A 21,473-nucleotide genomic window follows, 5' to 3' on the forward strand; every position below is an offset into this window, starting at 1 on the left:
ATGGACGGGGCCATGTACCGTCAAATCTTGGGTGAGAACCTCCTTCCCTCAGCCAGGGCATTGAAAATGGATTGTGGATGGGTATTCCAGCATGACAATGACCCAAAACACACGGCCAAGGCAACAAAGGAGTGGCTCAAGAAGAAGCACATTAAGGTCCTGGAGTGGCCTAGCCAGTCTCCAGACCTTAATCCAATAGAAAATCTGTGGAGGGAGCTGAAGGTTCGAGTTGCCAAACGTCAGCCTCGAAACCTTAATGACTTGGAGAAGATCTGCAAAGAGGAGTGGGACAAAATCCCTCCTGAGATGTGTGCAAACCTGGTGGCCAACTACAAGAAACGTCTGACCTCTGTGATTGCCAACAAGGGTTTTGCCACCAAATACTGTCATGTTTTGCAGAGGGGTCAAATACTTATTTCCCTCATTAAAATGCAAATCAATTTATAACATTTTTGACATTTGTTTTTCTGGATTTTTTTGTTGTTATTCTGTCTCTCACTGTTCAAATAAACCTACCATTAAAATTATAGACTGATCATTTCTTTATCAGTGGGCAAACGTACAAAATCAGCAGGGGATCAAATACTTTTTTCCCTCACTGTGTATATATATATATATGAGGTGACAGCATTGGAAATCATTTACATTTAAGTCATTTAGCAGACGCTCTTATCCAGAGTGACTTACAGGAGCAATTAGGGTTAAGTGCCTTGCTCAAGGGCACATCGACAGATTTTTCACCTAGTTGGCTCGGGGAAATGCTTTTGGCGGTTAATCTGCTTCAGTTTTGTGGGTGGCACTGTGTGCTGTTTTCGATGGATGGGTCCTGGCCTCTCGGGGCCTTAGGGATCCGGAGGGACGTGGGTGGGATGCTGATCACTGGGATGACGGCTCAACTTGGGATGGGGAGGGGCTTTAGCGGGGGAATTAGTGGAGAACAATTGAAGGGTTACTCCGTAGCAATGCAAATATCACGGTACAGCAATATGGACACTCAATCATTACGGTATTTTATATTGGTAAATTTACAAACATATTTAATGATAAATAGACTTGAAACTTGTATCTCATTATGGTGTATGGTGAAATAAGTATAGCCAGTTATAATTGTAATGGCTTAGCTGATAATAACAAAATAATAACAAGATTTACATGGCTCAAAGAGAAGGAATATAATATCTATTGTATACAGGAAACTCATTCAACAATTCGAGATGAAGTTGCGTGGAAAAAAGAATGGGGGGGGGGGATATACTTCTCCCATGGGCAAAGAAATTCAAAAGGGGTGATGATATTAATTAATAGTAATTTCGATCCGAATGTGCAAATTGTCCAAATAGATACGCAAGGTAGATGGATTATTTTAAATATGTTATTGGACCATAAACAGATATGGCTCATTAACCTTTATGGACCAAATAATGATGATCCACAATTCTTTGACAATATATATAATAAATTATCAACCCTGCAAGCAATTCAAGACAATATTATTATGGTGGGGGATTATAATACTGTTTTAAATAGCTCAATGGACCGTAAAGGAAATCACACCACAATCAATCACCCACATGCTCTTAAGGAAATTGTGAATGTCATGGATACATTAGAACTAGTAGATATATGGAGGCTTAAATATACTGATCTAGTGAGATATACATGGCGGAGACTGAATCAAGCTAGTCGTCTTGATTTCTTTCTTATCTCATACTCGTTGGCACCAAAAGTTAAAAAAAAAGTGTTGATAGGGGACAGAATGCGGTCGGACCATCATATAATAGGCATATACATTACTCTTACTGAATTTCCACGTGGGCGAGGATATTGGAAATTTAATCAAAGCCTATTGGATGATAATTTATTTATAATTAGAACAAAGTAATTTATAACTGACTTTTTCCAACATAACATAGGTACAGCAAATCCCCTTATTGTATGGGACACCTTTAAATGTGCCTTTAGAGGCCATGCAATTCAGTACTCATCTCAAAAACAAAAGCAATTTAGGTCAAAAGAGTTTATACTAAGAAAGGAAATAGAAAGTCTAACAGAACAGATAGATGGCAATAAAAACTGTAACATAGAGGCTCAGAATAAATTAGAGGAAAAACAAAAAGAAATAGAGAAACTTATTCAAGAAAGATCAAGTGTAATATATTATAAAAATAAAGCAAACTGGATGGAATATGGGGAAAAATGCACAAAATTATTTTTTAATCTTCAACATAGGAATGCTACCAAAAAGAACTTAATGAAACTGGTTACAATTGACGGAGTCACCCATGATTCACCAAATGATATTTTGAAGGAAGAAACAAAGTACTTTAAGCATATGTTTTCTTTTCAGTCGCCTCCATCTCCTCTAACTGAAGCTAATTGTAGATATTTTTTTTCTATTGATAATGTCAAATTAACAGCCATACAGAAAGACTAATGTGAAGGTGAAATTACAGAGGAGGAACTTCTGGATGCAATTAAATACTTTAAGTCTGGGAAAACTCCAGGGTTGGATGGCATACCAGTCGAGGTATACCAAACCTTTTTTGATATACTAAGAGGACCGTTATTAGCATGTTTTAACCACTCCTATGTAAATGGTAGATTATCTGACACTCAAGAAGAAGGTCTGATCTCATTATTACTGAAACAGGATACAAGTGGAAAATATAAAGATCCAGTCCATTTACAAAATTGGAGGCCCCTTACACTTCAGTGTTGTGATGCAAAAATTCTAGCAAAATGAATAGCGCATAGAATTAAAAAGGTATTGTCGGATATTATTCATTCTAATCAGACAGGTTTTTTACATGGAAGATACATTGGAGATAATATAAGGCAAGTATTGGAAACAATAGAACACTATGGAAAATATGGGAAACCAGGCCTGCTATTCATAGCAGACTTCGAAAAGGCATTTGATAAAGTACGACTGGGGTTTATATATAAATGCCTGGAGCATTTCAATTTTGGAGAATCTCTTATAAAATGGGTCAAAATCATGTATAGTAACCCTAGGTGTAAAATAGTAAATAATGGCTATTTCTCAGAAAGTTTTAAACTGTCAAGAGGAGTGAAACAAGGTTGTCCACTATCGGCATATCTATTTATTGTGGCCATCGAGATGTTAGCTATTAAAATCAGATCCAATAATAATATCAGAGGATTAGAAATCCGGGGCTTAAAAACAAAGGTGTCATTGTACGCTGATAGAGGATCTAGATACATTTTCTAACCTCTCTGGATTACAACCAAATTATGACAAATGTACTATATTACGTATTGGATCACTAAAAAATACAATTTTTACATTACCATGTAGTTTACCAATAAAATGGTCTGATGGTGATGTGGATATACTCAGAATACATATCCCAAAGGAAATAAATGATTTCACTTCAATACATTTTTAATAGAAAGTTAGCAAAAATAGATAAGATCTTACTACCATGGAAAGGAAAATACCTGTCAATTTGTGGAAAAATCACCCTGATTAACTCTTTAGTATTATCCCAGTTTACCTATTTGCTTATGGTCTTGCCTACGCCTAGCGAACAGTTTTTCAAATTATATGAGAAAAAAATATTCTATTTTATTTGGAACGGCAAGCCAGACAAAATTAAAAGGGCATATTTATATAATGAATATGAATTCGGAGGACAGAAATGATTAAATATTAAAGCATTAGACCTATCACTAAAAGCTTCAGTCATACAAAAGTTATACTTAAATCCGAACTGGTTCTCAAGCAAATTAGTAAGATTGTCTCACCCAATGTTCAAGAAAGGCCTTTTTCCCTTTATTCAGATTACAACAACTCATTTTCAGTTATTTGAAAAGGAAATAATCTCCCAAATATCACTATTTCTAAAACAAGCCATAGAAAGTTGGTTGCAATTTCAATTTAATCCTCCAGAAACGACAGAACAAATAATGCAACAAATATTGTGGTTAAATTCAAATATACTAATTGTCAAAAAACCTTTATTTTTTGACAGAATGTTTAAAAAAGGTATAATCTTCGTAAATGATATCATCGGTAGGACTGGTGGAGTTATGTCGCACATGCAGCTAACAAAAACATATGGAAATGTCTGCTCTACCCAAAATTACAACCAAATAATTGCAGCCTTACCGCAAAAGTGGAAGAGGAAAGTGGAAGGGGAGAAAGTAAGGAACTTGTCTGTCGGCCTTGCATTAAAGAACATAATTGGTTAAGGAAAACTGTGATAAATAAAAAAGTATATCAGTTTCACTTAAGGACCAAAGGATTGACAGCCATCCCATATAGATTGCAAAATAGTTGGGAAGAGATTTTTGACGTACCGATCCCATGTGTTTATGAACTGACACGCAAAACGACACCGGATTCAAAAATGTGAATCTTTCAATTTAAATTATTATATAAAATTCTTGCTACCAATAGAATGTTATTTAAATGGGGGATACAATCTTCCCAGCTCTGCAGATTTTGCTGTGAAGAGACAGAATCATTAGATCATTTGTTTTGGTTCTGTCCATTTGTAGCTTGTTTTTGGACACAGGTCCAGGAATGGCTAAAGGATTGCAATATTTACCTGGAGCTAACCTTGCAGATAGCATTACTGGGTGATCTGAGAAGTCATAGTCAATCGATCAATAATATAATAATACTTTTTTAAATTCACAATCTGTAGAAGCAATGAGAATAGAAAGGTTCAGAACTTTTGTAAAACATCACAGTATGGTTGAATTATATATGGCAAATAGAAATCCCATATGGATGGTGTTAAGAGATAGATGGGAGGTATTGAATGGATTTGAAGGATGGGACTAATAACAAATAACAACAAATAATAACAAAGATAGCTAATAATGTAAGCATACTGTGTCCATAATAAGTACAGTGGGGGAAAAAAAGTATTTAGTCAGCCACCAATTGTGCAAGTTCTCCCACTTAAAAAGATGAGAGAGCCTGTAATTTTAATCATAGGTACACGTCAACTATGACAGACAAATTGAGAATTTTTTTTATATTTGGTCACCTACAAACAATCAAGATTTCTGGCTCTCACAGACCTGTAACTTCTTCTTTAAGAGGCTCCTCTGTCCTCCACTCGTTACCTGTATTAATGGCACCTGTTTGAACTTGTTATCAGTATAAAAGACACCTGTCCACAACCTCAAACAGTCACACTCCAAACTCCACTATGGCCAAGACCAAAGAGCTGTCAAAGGACACCAGAAACAAAATTGTAGACCTGCACCAGCCTGGGAAGACTGAATCTGCAATAGATAAGCAGCTTGGTTTGAAGAAATCAACTGTGGGAGCAATTATTAGGAAATGGAAGACATACAAGACCACTGATAATCTCCCTCGATCTGGGGCTCCACGCAAGATCTCACCCCGTGGGGTCAAAATGATCACAAGAACGGTGAGCAAAAATCCCAGAACCACACGGGGGGGCCTAGTGAATGACCTGCAGAGAGCTGGGACCAAAGTAACAAAGCCTACCATCAGTAACACACTACGCCGCCAGGGACTCAAATCCTGCAGTGCAGACGTGTCCCCCTGCTTAAGCCAGTACATGTCCAGGCCCGTCTGAAGTTTGCTAGAGTGCATTTGGATGATCCAGAAGAGGATTGGGAGAATGTCATATGGTCAGATGAAACCAAAATATAACTTTTTGGTAAAAACTCAACTCGTCGTGTTTGGAGGACAAAGAATGCTGAGTTGCATCCAAAGAACACCATACCTACTGTGAAGCATGGGGGTGGAAACATCATGCTTTGGGGCTGTTTTTCTGCAAAGGGACCAGGACGACTGATCTGTGTAAAGGAAAGAATGAATGGGGCCATGTATCGTGAGATTTTGAGTGAAAACCTCCTTCCATCAGCAAGGGCATTGAAGATGAAACGTGGCTGGGTCTTTCAGCATGACAATGATCCCAAACACACCGCCCGGGCAACGAAGGAGTGGCTTCGTAAGAAGCATTTCAAGGTCCTGGAGTGGCCTAGCCAGTCTCCAGATCTCAACCCCATAAAAAATCTTTGGAGGGAGTTGAAAGTCTGTGTTGCCCAGCGACAGCCCCAAAACATCACTGCTCTAGAGGAGATCTGCATGGAGGAATGGGCCAAAATACCAGCAACAGTGTGTGAAAACCTTGTGAAGACTTACAGAAAACATTTGACCTGTGTCATTGCCAACAATGGGTATATAACAAAGTATTGAGAAACTTTTGTTATTGACCAAATACTTCTTTTCCACCATAATTTGCAAATAAATTCATTAAAAATCCTACAATGTGATTTTCTGGATTTTCTTTTCTCATTTTGTCTGTCATAGTTGACGTGTACCTATGATGAAAATTACAGGCCTCTCTCATCTTTTTAAGTGGGAGAACTTGCACAATTGTTGGCTGACTAAATACTTTTTTCCCCCACTGTATATAGGTTGTATGTTGGGAGCTTTTGGGAAAGAGCACAGTTAGAAAGATATGGCATATAGAAGCAAACCAGATGGACATCATGAAAATGATCGGACAGGTTGAGAGTAGAAGAAGTTCAGGAGCAAAAAAAAAAAAATATATATATATATATAATAGAATTATTGTAAAATTCACTGTGTCCATAAGGTGTAGATAGTAAGTATAGGCCGGAAGTAGAGGCCTGGGCATTGTTGTTCACTAATTTACTCCAAGTAGGGAAAGGATGGCGGGGTTGAAAAGTAATAAAGGGGAGTATATATATAGAAAACATGGGGGATTGGAAGTGATGCAGACAATTACATTGATAGAAGTTACAATCTATCTTCAATATTAAGCTGATCCATCCCCCAGAAAAAAAAGAAAAAAAAAAACATTTGTTTATTTATCTACCAATTCAGTCTGTCTGATTTTCATTTTGCACAAACCCAAACTGTTGTTCTTCTAGTATTTACTCCTTTCCTCCCTGCCCCACTCTCCTCCTCTCTCCTCTCCTTCTCAACAACTCCTCCTCTCCCTACTCCTCCCTTCTCTGTTCCTCTCCCCCTCTCAGATGTGCAGTGTGTGTTGCTGGGGGACCTGTTGGTGCTGTTACAGAAGCAGGATGATAAGATGGTGTTGAAGTGTCAGAGTAAGAGTAACATCGCTGTTCAGGAGGGCAAGCAGATGCTCAGCCCTGTCATCAAACTAGACTCTGCCTTCCTCCGAGAGGTGGCCACAGGTGAGACACACACATTTTAAATACTTATTTTGAATCCACAAATCACATTACAGTCCAGAAGGATTCAAACATTTCAAAAGTCACATATACATGGACACACATAGCGTCAGAAATAGTGTCAAAGCACCTTCTTCTCCATACAGCTAGGCTACACCAGATTCGCCGACAAAGAGCAGTACCTTGCTAGCTGCTTTGCCTTTTTCCAATGCAGCAGTCTGAAGGCCATGCACTGTCAGCCTATGTACACGGCCCAACGCTGTTCAGGCATGACTCAAGGGGCTGGTATTTCAGAAACTTGACAGCACAGGGTCTGATCCATGTAAGAGTCAAAAGAGCAACACCCTTCCAAAATGAGCACCTGTCTCCGGCCTCCCCCCACAACAACAATACCTGCCATATTTGGTATACAAGAAAACACAACATCATCAACATCAAACTGCGCACACACAAACACCTTGCAGGAATATGTCAGCTAAATCTCCCTCTCTTTTCTCTCCGTCTGTCAGATCGTAAGGCCTTCTACGTGATCTTCACCTGGGACAGCGGGGCTCAGATCTACGAACTGGTGGCTCAATCTGTCGGGGAGAGGAAGAAGTGAGTGTGGGAGAGGAGGAGAGAAGGGTTTGGGAAGGGGAGAGAAGGGGGAGAAGTGAATGTGGGAGAGGAGGAGAGAAGGGTTTGGGAAGGGGAGAGAAGGGGATTGAGAAGGGAGGGGAGAGGGAGAAGTGAATGTGGGAGAGGAGGAGAGAAGGGTTTGGGAAGGGGAGAGAAGGGGATTGAGAAGAGAGGGGAGAGGGAGAAGTGAATGTGGGAGAGGAGAGAGGTTTTGGGGGAGGGAGGAGGAGATATGGAAGATATGAAGGTAAAGACGAAGCACCAAGTCTAGTGGTGATGTGGGTTTGTTGTGTGAAGCTGGACAGATGTGATCAAGACGGCGGTAGATGAGCTGAAGAAGAAAGGACCTCCGCCTGACCTGAAGAGAGGAAACAGCATCCTAACTGGAGGAAACCCATACAGCCCCACCACGTGAGTCAACACAGCTCTGAGTGTGCGTGTGCTCTGTTATAAGCCAAATGTCTCCTCTGAGCACTGATCACATTTGACATTTTAGTCATTTAGTAGACACTCTTATCCAGAGTGACTTACAGGAGCAATTAGGGTTAAGCGCCTTGCTCAAGGGTACATGGACAAATTTTTCACGTAGTCAGCTTGGGGATTCGAACCAGCGACCTGTCAGTTACTGGCCCAGCGCTCTTAACCGCTAGCCTACCTGCCGCCGATCACATTTCTTTCTCTCCTCTTTCTCGCTTTCTCTTTCTTTCAGGTTTCTTCAACCCCCTCTCAGCCCCACAGAAAATGGAGGAGACTCGTTGAAAAACAGCATTGGTGAGAACAGACAACAAAGCAACTCTTTCAAGCCATTTAGCTTATAGGTGTTGGCAATGTAGTTGTTAATGGTGTTATTAGTGATGTTTAGTTATTTAGTTTTTATTGTTACTGAATTACTACCAAGACTGTTGCTGTGTCTGTGTCTATAGAAAGAGATAAGGACAGCCTGACTGATGAGATTAAGTCTGTGGACTCTCGTCATTCGCTGATTGATTACCTCTTGGACAAAGGCTTCGACTTGATTGGCCACAGCAACAGCGATCAGGTGAAAGTGGCCAATGGCGCGTTAAACGAAGGTGAGTGGGTTTATTTGATTTGTCCAAGCTGTTACCATTTTCACTGATGTTCCTCTTACTGTCATGTCGTACATCAACTCTTCCTGTCTCCTCCCACAGTCATGTCCCTCAAGAGACTATTGGTTGGCAGCATCAGCCTATCAGAGGACTTACAGCTTGATGAGGAGAATGGAAGGGAGGGGGCAGAGAGCCAGGACCAAGGACTGGAAGGGGAGGGAGGAGGAGGAGGAGGAGAGGAAGGGGGGATCAGTGCTCCCCTGGTTCTGTCCCAGGAGAGGATGGAGGAGGTGCGCCGGAAACTGCAGAGTCTGGAGGTACAGCTGAAGAGACTGCAGGTGAGAGAACGAGGGATGACAGGAAGGAAGGAAGGAAGGAAGGAAGGAAGGAAGGAAGGAAGGAAGGAAGGAAGGAAGGAGAGATGAGTGGGAGAGGATTGAGTAATGGGGTTGCAAAGGATGACTGAAGCAAAAAAGGAGGGAGCCAAGGAGGACAGATGGGGACTAACAGCAGCACAGAAGAGAAAGATACAGTGAGGGAAAGTATTTGATCCCCTGCTGACTTTGTACGTTTGCCCACTGACAAAGACATGATCAGTCTATAATTTTAATGGTAGGTTTATTTGGACAGTGAGACAGAATAACAACAAAAAAATCCAGAAAAACACATGTCAAAAATGTTTAATTGATTTGCATTTTAATAAGGGAAATAAGTATTTGACCCCTCTGCAAAACATGACTTAGTACTTGGTGGCAAAACCCTTGTTGGCAATCACAGAGGTCAGACGTTTCTTGTAGTTGGCCACCTGGTTTGCACACATCTCAGGAGGGATTTTGTTCCACTCCTCTTTGCAGATCTTCTCCAAGTCATTAAGGTTTCGAGGCTGACGTTTGGCAACTTGAACCTTCAGCTCCCTCCACAAATTTTCTATGGGATTAAGGTCTGGAGACTGGCTAGGCCACTCCAGGACCTTAATGTGCTTCTTCTTGAGCCACTCCTTTGTTGCCTTGGCCGTGTGTTTTGGGTCATTGTCATGCTGGAATACCCATCCACGACCCATTTTCAATGCCCTGGCTTGGGGGAAGGAGGTTCTCACCCAAGATTTGACGGTACATGGCCCCGTCCATCGTCCCTTTGATGCAGTGAAGTTGTCCTGTCCCCTTAGCAGAAAAACACCCTCAAAGCATAATGTTTCCACCTCCATGTTTGACGGTGGGGATGGTGTTCTTGGGGTCATAGGCAGCATTCCTCCTCCTCCAAACACGGCGAGTTGAGTTGAAGCCAAAGAGCTCGATTTTGGTCTCATCTGACCACAACACTTTCACCCAGTTCTCCTCTGAATCATTCAGATGTTCATTGGCAAACTTCAGACGGCCCTGTATATGTGCTTTCTCGAGCAGGGGGACCTTGCGGGAGCTGCAGGATTTCAGTCCTTCACGGCGTAGTGTGTTACCAATTGTTTTCTTGGTAACTATGGTCCCAGCTGCCTTGAGATCATTGACAAGATCCTCCCGTGTAGTTCTGGGCTGATTCCTCACCGTTCTCATGATCATTGTATGGAGCCCCAGGCCGAGGGAGATTGACAGTTATTTTGTGTTTCTTCCATTTGCGAATAATCACACCATCTGTTGTCACCTTCTCACCAAGCTGCTTGGCGATGGTCTTGTATTCCATTCCAGCCTTGTGTAGGTCTACAATCTTGTCCCTGACATCCTTGGAGAGCTCTTTGGTCTTGGCCATGGTGGAGAGTTTGGAATCTGATTGATTGCTTCTGTGGACAGGTGTCTTTTATACAGGTAACAAGCTGAGATTAGGAGCACTCCCTTTAAGAGTGTGCTCCTAATCTCAGCTCGTTACCTGTATAAAAGACACCTGGGAGCCAGAAATCTTTCTGATTGAGAGGGGGTCAAATACTTATTTCCCTCATTAAAATGCAAATCAATTTATAACATTTTTGACATGCATTTTTCTGGATTTTTTTGTTGTTATTCTGTCTCTCACTGTTCAAATAAACCTACCATTAAAATGATAGACTGATCATTTCTTTGTCAGTGGGCAAACGTACAAAATCAGCAGGGGATCAAATACTTTTTTCCGTCACTGTAGAGAAAATCACTTCACCAGGGCTTGTGCTGCTCTGCTGCTATTGTCACTGAAATTGCTATGTGAAATTGAAGTTCTGGGACAATGGCCTTTATGTCTACAGCTAACTATGTGATGTCACAAGAGCACCGACCAAAAGGGAAAGAAGATTATGAAAGGAAGGGATGGCAGAGACGGAGGGGTGGTGTGTGTGTGTGTGTGTGTGTGTGTGTGTGTGCGATTCAGCATTTAACTGTGTATTGATCTTGCTCCAACAGAGTGTTGAGGAAGCGCACCACCGGCTGCAGCAGGTCCTGTCTAAGTTCTCCCTGGAGGGGGGCAACTTCTAGTGAGATACACAGCGCCACCTTCGTGACACCAGGTGAACCTTCATATACAACCCTTTATACCAGGGTTCTTCAATTCCAGTCCTGGAGGGCCGAAACACCTCTGTTTTTCATCCTCTCCTTCTAATCAGGGGCTAATTCAGACCTGGGACACCAGGTGAGTGCAATTAACTACCAGGTAGAAATAGAAAACAGAAGTGTTTCGGCCCTCCAGGACCGGAATTGAAGAACCCTGCTTTATACTGATATCAAGTGGGAGGAGTTGCCATTTACCACTGATACAGGGTCAGATCTTTTATTATCCCTCTAGTTAAGATAAGGGTTGGGGTTAGAGTAATCTGACTTTAGGTCTGTGGTTAAGGTCAACTTCTACCTCATGCTTTGCAATGCCATGGGTATTAATACTAGAATTGGGTCCAGGATATGTTGTCTTCTCTAATCTCACCAACTCTTTTCTTTACCCTTTGTCATCTCTTGCTCTTCCTCAGATCACTGTAAGTGCTGGATTGGAGTGCTAGAGTTGCTTGGAGGATTGATGAATGCGTCTTGGAATTTCCTATTTACTAAACACTCTCTGTGCTCCACTGCCATGCCTGAGCCCTTGTTAAAGATTTACAGGGGGTCGCAGACAACCGCGAGGCCCTTGCAAGGCGTAGGAGGAGGGCTTTGCGCAAAGTAGTTGAGTAATGCAATGTGGGAGATGTGTGTGTGTGTGTGCGTGTTTGTGAATATACTAGTGTGTGTAAGTGAGTGAGCGTGTGAGAGAGGGGAGTTTTGCAAACAGGTGCCAAAGATTAGAGCAGTAGTTTGCTGTGAGAGAGATGCTGCCTAGGCTTATTGATTGTGAGCTGCTGCAACACACATACACACACAACAGATACTTCCCCCAGTGTATGTTCAATATATATATTTATATCATTGCCAACTGTAGGGGTTTGGACTGTATGATAAACCCCCATGTATGCATGTAGAGAGAGATACTAGTGTCAGCCCTATAGAGGGCGATGTAGAGCTGTAGAACCAGACATAGGAACATGCGCAGGGTTGTGAAATTCTGGTAACTTTTCCAAAATTCACAGGTTTTCCCAAAATCCTGGTTGGAAGATTCCTGGAATAAGGAGGAATTCTGGAAATCCTTCAACCGGGGATTTCTGGAAAAGCTGGGATTTTTGGGAAAGTTTCCCGGAACTTTCCAAACCTAGACATGCTACTGCACATTTAGTGGGCCCCTATATCCAGTACATGCCAAAGTACAGCAGAGATGCACTTTTAAGTTAGTATAATCCAATTCAAGTGACCACCCATACTGAATTCCCAACATTGATTTTCCTAATATTTATTACTATTATTATAATAAATAATTTATGCCATTTAGCAGATGCTTTTATCCAAAGCGACTTAGTCATGCGTGCATACATTTTACTTATGGGGTGGTCCCGGGAATCGAACCCATTACCCTGGTGCTACAAGCACCATGCTCTACCGACTGAGCTACAAAGGACCTTTGTTTTTATAAATTGAAAAACTAAACCATGAATGAATTGAATGAACCAATGTTGTGCCATGTGTATCATAGCCAACCCCAATTGTTGAGAAGACCTGTGTGTCTGTGTGTGTGTGTGTGTGTGTGTGTGTGTGTGTGTGTGTGTTACAGTGTTGTGGAAGCAAAATGTCCTTCTTCTGGAGTTACTGTAATTAAGTTCCGTAAGAACTTTAATTATGGTCCAAACATTAATCTAGTAGCACTGGAACTGATCATGTTGTTAGGGATATAGACTGTATGTACTGCTTTTGACTTGAGCTGCCTCTCCATTGGACCCTGCTACTGTGCTGGGCCGGGCGATAGAGGGATGGATGGAAGGAGAGAGGGAGAGCGGAGGACCGTTTTTAAGACTGAAGTAGGATGTAGATTAGAGATGGAGGGAGACAGCAAGGAAGAGAGGAGTAAGGGAGGAGAGAAGGGGAGGCAGAAGGGCTTTTGCTTCGAAGACCAACTTGATTAGCAGCGTATTAGATGGTGATGGAAGGAGATGTAGAGATGAGAAGACTTGAAGTTCAGTGTAATGTAGAATCTGTTATAGACACAGTCAGTCAGACCCACACACACACACACTGATACTTGCATTGCGTGGGAGCCCAGTGCAGTAACAATGGTCACACAGGAGAACGGTCATCACGTGTGTGATGTCTTCCTGACTATAGGGCTAGTAGCTTCTCGCTAAAGAAAGGAGGGAGACAGAGGGAGACATATTGTATTATATGCTGTTGGATACGTTTTTAGTCCGATACAAAGGTTATAGTCGTCAATGGTAGCAATACCATTTTTGTGTGTATTTGTCTTCAGGAGTTGATTGTAATTATTGTTATTATTTTGATGATTTCGTTTTTAGAGTAGTGGCATTGAACTGTGGGAAACAGGACCAAAGAGAGAGCCATGTACCTGTAGATCCTCATATGAGCTGTTCATATTATCCCACTGCTTATTAGTATAGGAGAAAGTCACTTTATGCTGATTGGAGAGTGATGCCTATGTGTCTGATGCCTACAGTAAGTAGCCTTGGCTCTCTGCTTCTCCTCCATCCAAACTCCAGCGTCACATATAGAGAGAGAAAACAACACAGTGGGTAGGAACTTAGACAGTAGAGGGAGATAATGATATCTAAACTTGTATGAAGACTGTGCTGTGATACATCCATCCATGCTGCTGCCCCAGACTAATGAACAAGACTTAACTGGACACTTCACAATCACACTGACATTCAAATCCTCTATTCATTACCATGTGTGAGCAGGGCTGCACTGTGTTGTTATAGACATGACTCACCTAGCATCACTTTCATATTGACTGGAACACATTTAGGGACAGCATGGGATGACAGTACAGTAAGATACAGAAGGATACTGAGCTACTGTTTCTATAGACCACTTCGGTAATGAAGAGAAATGGGTCAGTGGAGTTTGGATTCAGGAATTGCAGACACGACTAGTCGTCACTCTCACCAGTGCTGTAATGACAGTTATCTTTCACGATCACTTTTGAATTATGCATTCTCGTTGTGGCCATAGCAACCGCTCCCTTACCCCCTCCCCCAAATATGTAATTATGCAAATGTTGTTATTGATAGTTACTCAAAGAAGCAGAGGGCGAGGTTACGAGTTGTGTTGAAACGTCATTGTCTTTTTTCTTTCACCCCCCACTCCTTTCTTTTCTCGTCTTCCCCTCTCCATCACCAAGTCCACAATAATAGTCTCCATCTCTCCTTCATCCTGTCTTCCTTCTAGAAGTGGTAGAAATGTAGTCCTTACTTCCTTACTACTCTCATCACCTTTTCTTATCGCACAATTTCACTGTACGTTGCTGTGTATTTTATTTCATTTGCTTAAACGGGTCGGGAGTTTTTTTTTGTGTGATGTTTTGTTGAAAGGAACGTATGTAATTATGTACTATACATTTGGCAACAATGGGAGAAAGAGGAAGAGACTTGCATAGCTTTTGTTTGCTCAGAGATGCCAAATGTGCGACAGCTCACTTGTATTATACAATACTGGATGGCAACAAGATCAGGTTAAACAGATTATCTCTAACTAGGGCTTTTTCACCATTGAACCACAGTAATGAGCAGGTTAAATCCTGTTATACCAGCTTAGGTTAATACCTCCACCGTCACTGTAGTCTCAAGACTACTTGGCAAACGTGTGCTTACCAAGTCTCTCCACTCTCTCTCTCTCTCTCTCTCTCTTCCCTTTGCTTCCCCTCATGTATCCTATTTACAAATGCATAATGGTCTACTTTATTTGTATAAAATGTATGTTATATAATATAATGTTAATTTTATAGAGAAGGGTGCCTTGTTCTGACGATCAAGCTTGTTTTTTTCCCAAAGGGCTCTCTAGTAAACAAACACTGTTGGTTGGGGAGATGTTTGGCTGTTAAGTACCATGAAATTAACATAGAAAGAGTTGGGTGACCAACATCAAGTCTCCAGTTTCAAGTTTTAATGTCACATGCACAATTACAGTGAAATGCCTTTCTTGCAAGCTCTAAAGCAACATGCATTCAAGGTTGGGCCAGGAGGTTTTCCTAGTCAGGTCACATGGTCAGGAAACCCCCCTGGCCTTAATTCTAGGTAATCCCAGGTTTCAGATAGGTGGTTTGTGGGGGATTGACTGTAGGGTGGCTGTATTTGTCCTGCAGTGTCCCCTGTAACTATGCTATCTCAGGGGTATGTATGTTACAAAGTGTATTGTGTGTGTGTTCACCTCAGCGACTACAGGGTTTGACCAGCACCATGTTTGCTCCAGCTAGCCAGCGCTTTGTATAGAATAGGGTCTGGTCTGTCACACAGGCATCCGCCATATGTCTTATCTATAAAACAATGAATATGCAAGATCTATACTGTGTATTTTGGCATTGATTTCATTGAGTAAGAGTCTTTAATTGTATACTTCAGAAGAAATTAGGTACGTTTTTTTTTATTGTAATTTTCAGTTTTTTTTTAATAAATGGGGAAGAAAAACACACTTTTTCTGTCTTTTACTGTTTTTAGTTCTAGAACACTGCAATCACTCAAGCATATATCCTGACACAGAGAGACCAACAAAAGAGGAAGGAAGGTTGTTCACAAGACAACTGGTTAGAAGTGTATAGCTGTGTTGAAAGGCACAACACTCAAATTACCATCGGACCAAAATACTTTTTATGAAGGCTTTTTATTTTCTGCAACGACTGGCAACCAATATAAAACACAGTGAAGAAGATGGTGGCCATGACATTCTTATTCCTCTGCTTCTGGGCTGGTGAGTAAGGGGCTGCTAGGATACGCTGATAAACAGTGCAGGGTAGTTAGCCTTTCAGTGCATATTCACCTTTATTTTAGATAAATTACATTACAGGTGAGCGGATGAGACCGAAGTATAAACCATGGTGTTTGAGTGAATTAATATGAATATTCTCAACATCCTTTGAACAGATTTCAACCCTTTAAACCATGCATTGCAACATTAAAACAATTTCCCCCATTTTATCCCTTGAAACATGAGATTATTTGGCTGTTTGTGTGACATTATGTACATGTGAGAACACTGAGAGAGTATAATGTATTAATGTATCTGTTCTGCTCTAATGAACCGTATCTCCTACAAGAGCAGGTGGTTGTGCTATCACACACTAGAATATATACCCCACACTTATAACATTTCTAAAAATAACAAGAGATGTTAAGAGATATTAAGAGACATAATATTACAGCACTGGATTCTTATACTTTGTTCTTATACTTTGTAGGCTACAGTTTCTTTATATCATTGTCTTGGGCCAATAGTTGGACAGATATGCTGTCAATAACTGACCTTTGATCAGTGTATCATGGGTCAACCTCATCCAACTCCTGCTGCTCTGCCTTCTAGCAGGTGTCCACGGTGACCTCCGCCAGATCCAGGTTACTCTGGAGGCAGACAGGCCCTCTCTGAGGGTGCAGCTCTCTCACACCGCCTCCCTGCAATGCTGCTACTCAGCCACAGGGGGCCCCGTGCAGACCACCTGGGTCACCCGCCTCCACATAGTCAACAGCACGGCCGGCCCGCAGCGAGTGGACCGGAGAGACAACCGTGTGACGGTGGATGGGGGGAAGTTTATGGCGGGGGTCATGTGTCACACAATCACCCTGAGGGAAGTCCGTCTGAACGACTCAGGGTTGTACCAGTGTTTCCTCAACCACAGCGCCCTGTGGACCTCTGTGTACACCCACGGCACCTTCCTGCAGGTCTACAGTGAGTGTGTGTTTGTGTAGTCCCATGTAGCTCAGTTGGTAGAGCATGGCGTTTGCAACGCCAGGGTTGTGGGTTCGATACCCACAGGGGGCCAGTATGAAAATGTATACACTCACTAACTGTAAGTCGCTCTGGATAAGAGCGTCTGCTAAATGACTGAAATGTAAATGTAAGCCCTCACAGTAAGCACTCACGTCACCTTCCTGCAGGTCTACAGTGTGTGTAACCCTCAAAAGCTTCCGTCTGGACTGTACTCACAGTACTTTGTTGTACAGTATTTCTACTATGTGTGTGTGTCAGTGTGTATGTACGTGTGGGTGTCTGGGGGGATGGGGTCAAACCAGCTAAGCAATGGAGAATGCTTTGTAATCGACAAATCTAGTTAACCACTGCCCAGTCCAGTAGAATGCACCATGAATGGCAGTATCTGTTCCTTGTGGATCACGTAGATCATCTGTGATGGTCATGACAACCTGCCCACGTAAAAGTTGGGTCCCGGTAGTGCACACGGATCAGACCAGATGGCAATCCACCTAAAGCACCCAGACTTAAGTCACCAGTGAATGGCTACATTGTGTGGTAATCCCGCTGATTTAATTCAAATGACCAATGTTGAAATGATAAACAAATGCTTTGTTTATAGTTTTTCCTTGGAAATTGTGTGACATAAGGAGCATTGTTTTTTTATTTATCTCAAAATATTATCCTCTGTCTTGCTGCAATCTGATGCATGGTAATCTGCCCCCCCCTTTCATTCACATCTAGCCTGCATCTCACCCATGAAAGAGCAGCAGGTGAGTTCTACTCTGATTACCTATATCTGACCCCTCTCTCCCTGCTCAGGGCCGATGGTGAAGATTCTGGACATCCGTGAAAGCACCAAGAACAGCATCCTGACGGCTGAGGGAGTGTTACTGATGGTGGTGGTGCTTCTGCATGGTACCATGATGCTCCGTAAGGTCAGAGAGGCAAGCAGGCCACCTTTTCTACTGCTAATGCTAGGCTACTAGACCTAATATTCCTAGTTTACTCTCATTCCAATAGTGAATTGTGTCATTTGAAAACTCTGCTTTAACCAGAAGGACTAGTATGTATGGTAATCTTACTATATGACGACAGTGGGCTTTTTTTTCACACCATTGTCATGAGAATTACTTAATATCATGATGTCATTAACTTCCTCTCCTTTTCAAGACGAAGAAACTAAATCAACTGAAGAAGAAAAGGGTCAAAGAGGAAGAGGAGAATATCTATGAGGTGGGGCTTGAATGAGATCCTCTCTCTGTCTTTCTGTCATAGTCACTGTTTTCACCATTCTTCTGTCAATCAAACAAGTCCTAGAAGAAGGGAAGAGGAAGTCAACCTATCATAACCTCCCTTACCTCAATCCATATACAGGGTCTAAATCTGGAGGAATGCAGTTCCACATATGATCAGATCCAGCGCTCTCTGGTGCAGGGCCCCTACCAAGACGTGGGAAACATGCTCATAGAGGAGGAGGAGGAGGAGGAGGAAATCCAACTGGAGAAGCCTTGAATGAGAGGGGGCAGGAAGGAGGGGGAGGAAGAGAGAGGGTGGGAGAAGAGTCATTTGTGAGAACAGAATTGGGGTGAGGGTTTTGATAGGAATTTTCTTCAAAAGTGCTCCCCCCCATGTTTGAATTTATAGAGGTGACTGACCTGCGTTTTCCTTGCAGCCTTTGGCTATATTTGAATCGAATTTCTTAGTGGGCCAAAAAGGCAGAAACCTACAATATCAGGGGGAATTTTGCTTTCAATTTAGCCTTTCATTACCATTGCCAATACCTAAACATTTTATATAAATAAGAGAATTTTTTCTGCATATTTGCATTTTCTACGCTTTTGTGTATGCATTGGCCAAATGTTTTTTTTCTCTCCAATCTCCATAATTCAAGGCCTGAATTGTGCTTTGTAAATAAAAGTATAAAACTGATTGCCTTATGCGTTCATGTTTACATATTTAGCATTTTTGCTTCATGAAATTGATGTATTTGTCATATGTCACTCGCGCCCATACTGATGTGACAGGAGTGATGGAGTCTCGGAAGCATTATCCCATTTCTGAACCTGGATCTAACCGTTATTACGAGCCGTCTTCCCCTCAGCAGCCTCCACTGCCGATGTTGTAGCTTGTAGGCAGCTACTAAGCCGTCACTAGGCTATAATACATGAAGGTTTACCTCACTGTGATGGGAAACCTACTGACAGACAGTACCGTACTTTGTTTACCACAGATGATTATCTGGGGAAAGCTTTTGGACACTGCAACGCAGCAAAGAGAGGTGGCGTTTGTCAAATTGGAGCACGTCAATAGGCTCTAGGAATGCATAGCCAGCGCTGACTGGCTGCGGTTTTGGTTGTGGGTGTGGCTTTTTTACAGGTATGACTAGAAGATTTGAGAAGGGGGTGCGAAATTAGTGGGCGAAGATGGCGTCGGGAAAGAAGGGAGGCAACAGCAGCCTCGAAAAAGGTTTGAATGGACGACGTTCGTCAAAATATAAAGAGGGACCAATAGGTACGTAATTTACAGCAGTTAGAAATTTGACTTTTCGCTTTAGTGGTTTTTGATCATGGCGGTTAAATTAGGTTGCACACTCCAACTCTTGCCTCTCTTCTAGCTAACTAGGATGCTAACGTTAGCCAAGTTACAGAAATATTTAAGCCGCGTCAAGTGACAACAACAGTCTAACATGTAACGTTAGCATTACGTTTTCTGGCAACTTGTGTTATGTGATATGAGGTTTGTGCATTAAAATAGTTGCCAGTGTTTCGAAGCTAAGCTTAGTAGCTAGCTAGGTTGAAACTTTCACAAGTCGTTTTATTTCATAATGTAGGTAACGCGCTATCTCGCTACAATGTAACGTTCCCAATGACTTAGGAAATTGTAACAATTTTGCGCGAGTAATTGACTGTATTTAGAATCAACATTGTATCTATTCGAAACCTCGTGTCACCTGTTATATCGGTATCTTTCTTTAGCCCCTGTTGCTTACTCCCAGCTCATGTAGACTAACGATGACAATGCTCCACCTGATCAGGTTGTCAAAACAGTGATTAACGTGTGTGTGTGTGTGTGTGTGTGTGTGTGTGTGTGTGGAGGGGTGAGGGACGTTGAGAAGCGGCAGAATGCAACAGCAGCATCCTATCATTCTTCAGACAGTGTTGCCATCAGTTTACATTTGGAACCGTGTACTGAACAATGTGACACATGGGCAGACTGTGGAAAAGAACATGCTTGAGGGGTCGGCATTACATGGCCATGAATAAGCCATTGTCAGTCAGATGGTTCTCCCACTGTAGCAGGCTTCTTTACTATACTTTTAATTAAGCCATCACTCTATTTACAAACAACTGGATTAAATATGTCCAAGAGCCTTTCACCATAGTCTCTCACAAACAAACCATTCATCTGTAGGCATTTAGTAATGAGGCGAATGAACATGATATCATATTCAGCAAACGTGCCTCTTGGATGAAAACTGGCACTAGACTGTTATTGTGGAGCAAAGAGACCTGCTATTTTTCTTTTCCTTTTTTTGTCTTTTTGTTTTTCACCTTTATTTAACCAGGTAAGCCAGTTGAGAACAAGTTCTCATTTACAACTGCGACCTGGCCAAGATCAAGCAAAGCAGTGCGATTAAAAACAACAACAACACAGAGTTACATATGGGGTAAAACAAAGTCAAAAATACAACAGAAAATGTTTTATAGAGTGTGTACAAATGTAGCAAGTTATGGAGGTACGGCAATAAATAGGCTATAGTGCAAAATAATTACAATTAGTATTAACACTGGAATTATAGATGTGCAAGAGATGATGTGCAAATAGAGATACTGGGGTGCAAATGAGCAAAATAAATAACAATATGGGGATGAGGTAGTTGGGTGGGCTAATTTCAGATGGGCTGTGTACAGGTGCAGTGATCGGTAAGGTGCTCTGACAACTGATGCTTAAAGTTAGTGAGGGAGATAAGAGTCTCCAGCTTCAGAGATTTTTGCAATTCGTTCCAGTCATTGGCAGCAGAGAACTGGAAGGAATGGCGGCCAAAGAAGGTGTTGGCTTTGGGGATGACCAGTGAGATATACTTGGTGGAGCGCATACTACGGGTGGGTGTTGCTATGGTGACCAATGAGCTAAGATAAGGCGGGGATTTGCCTAGCAGTGATTTATAGATGGCCTGGAGCCAGTGGGTTTGGCGACGAATATGTAGTGAGGACCAGCCAACAAGAGCGTACAGGTCACAGTGGTGGGTAGTATATGGGGCTTTGGTGACAAAACGGATGGCACTGTGATAGACTACATCCAATTTGCTGAGTAGAGTGTTGGAGGCTATTTTGTAAATGACATCGCCGAAGTCAAGGATCGGTAGGATAGTCAGTTTTACTAGGGC

The 21,473-nt window shown here is 41.9% G+C and overlaps 4 protein-coding genes across 9 annotated transcripts in view; 3 read left to right on the forward strand and 1 right to left on the reverse strand.

The window, feature by feature from the left end:
* The window catches only part of LOC311140203 (rho guanine nucleotide exchange factor 1-like), a 49,423-nt gene extending 33,609 nt beyond the window's left edge, over positions 1–15,814 (forward strand). For both annotated transcript variants that reach the window (XM_084175154.1, XM_084175155.1), the window contains 8 exons: positions 7,015–7,182; positions 7,689–7,776; positions 8,095–8,208; positions 8,507–8,568; positions 8,721–8,867; positions 8,967–9,202; positions 11,225–11,328; positions 11,782–15,814. In XM_084175154.1, coding sequence (XP_084031280.1) covers positions 7,015–7,182; positions 7,689–7,776; positions 8,095–8,208; positions 8,507–8,568; positions 8,721–8,867; positions 8,967–9,202; positions 11,225–11,296 — 887 coding nt within the window. In that variant the 3' untranslated portion in view covers positions 11,297–11,328; positions 11,782–15,814. The remainder of the gene's footprint in view (positions 1–7,014; positions 7,183–7,688; positions 7,777–8,094; positions 8,209–8,506; positions 8,569–8,720; positions 8,868–8,966; positions 9,203–11,224; positions 11,329–11,781) is intronic.
* Positions 1–21,473, reverse strand: part of LOC311139364 (sperm acrosome membrane-associated protein 6-like) — a gene marked incomplete at its 5' end in the record, with an annotated part of 1,014,348 nt that overhangs the window by 398,937 nt on the left and 593,938 nt on the right. The gene's annotated exons all lie outside the window — the stretch shown is intronic.
* Positions 15,952–18,674, forward strand: cd79a (CD79a molecule, immunoglobulin-associated alpha). Of its 4 annotated transcripts, none has more exons than XM_084174399.1 (5): positions 15,952–16,090; positions 16,700–17,062; positions 17,906–18,030; positions 18,257–18,319; positions 18,461–18,674. In XM_084174399.1, the coding sequence occupies exons 1-5, from the start codon at positions 16,051–16,053 to the stop codon at positions 18,596–18,598; spliced, it is 729 nt and encodes a 242-aa protein (XP_084030525.1). In that variant the 5' UTR covers positions 15,952–16,050; the 3' UTR covers positions 18,599–18,674. The 4 variants fall into 4 exon arrangements, with proteins under 4 accessions (XP_084030525.1, XP_084030527.1, XP_084030526.1 ...); XM_084174401.1 differs by having other exon boundaries at positions 17,906–18,021; XM_084174400.1 differs by having other exon boundaries at positions 16,703–17,062.
* The window catches only part of LOC311140412 (hormone-sensitive lipase-like), a 52,917-nt gene continuing 50,942 nt past the window's right edge, over positions 19,499–21,473 (forward strand). Inside the window, exon 1 of one of the 2 annotated variants that reach the window (XM_084175453.1) lies at positions 19,499–19,597. Coding sequence is in view for 1 of the 2 variants with exons in the window: in XM_084175452.1 (XP_084031578.1) it covers positions 19,510–19,597 (88 nt within the window). In the remaining variant the exon portion in view is untranslated. The remainder of the gene's footprint in view (positions 19,598–21,473) is intronic. The other variant, XM_084175452.1, reaches the window with a different exon arrangement.

The sequence above is a fragment of the Coregonus lavaretus genome (genome assembly GCF_964263955.1).
Source record: "Coregonus lavaretus genome assembly, chromosome: 13".
Lineage (NCBI taxonomy): Eukaryota > Metazoa > Chordata > Actinopteri > Salmoniformes > Salmonidae > Coregonus > Coregonus lavaretus.

Coding starts and splice junctions, on each gene's coding strand:
- cd79a (XM_084174399.1), top strand. CDS start 16,051: ATGGTGGCCATGACATTCTTATTCCTCTGCTTCTGGGCTG. Junction 16,091..16,699: donor ATTCCTCTGCTTCTGGGCTG/GTGAGTAAGGGG, acceptor TCTGCCTTCTAG/CAGGTGTCCACGGTGACCTC. Junction 18,320..18,460: donor AAGAGGAGAATATCTATGAG/GTGGGGCTTGAA, acceptor ATCCATATACAG/GGTCTAAATCTGGAGGAATG.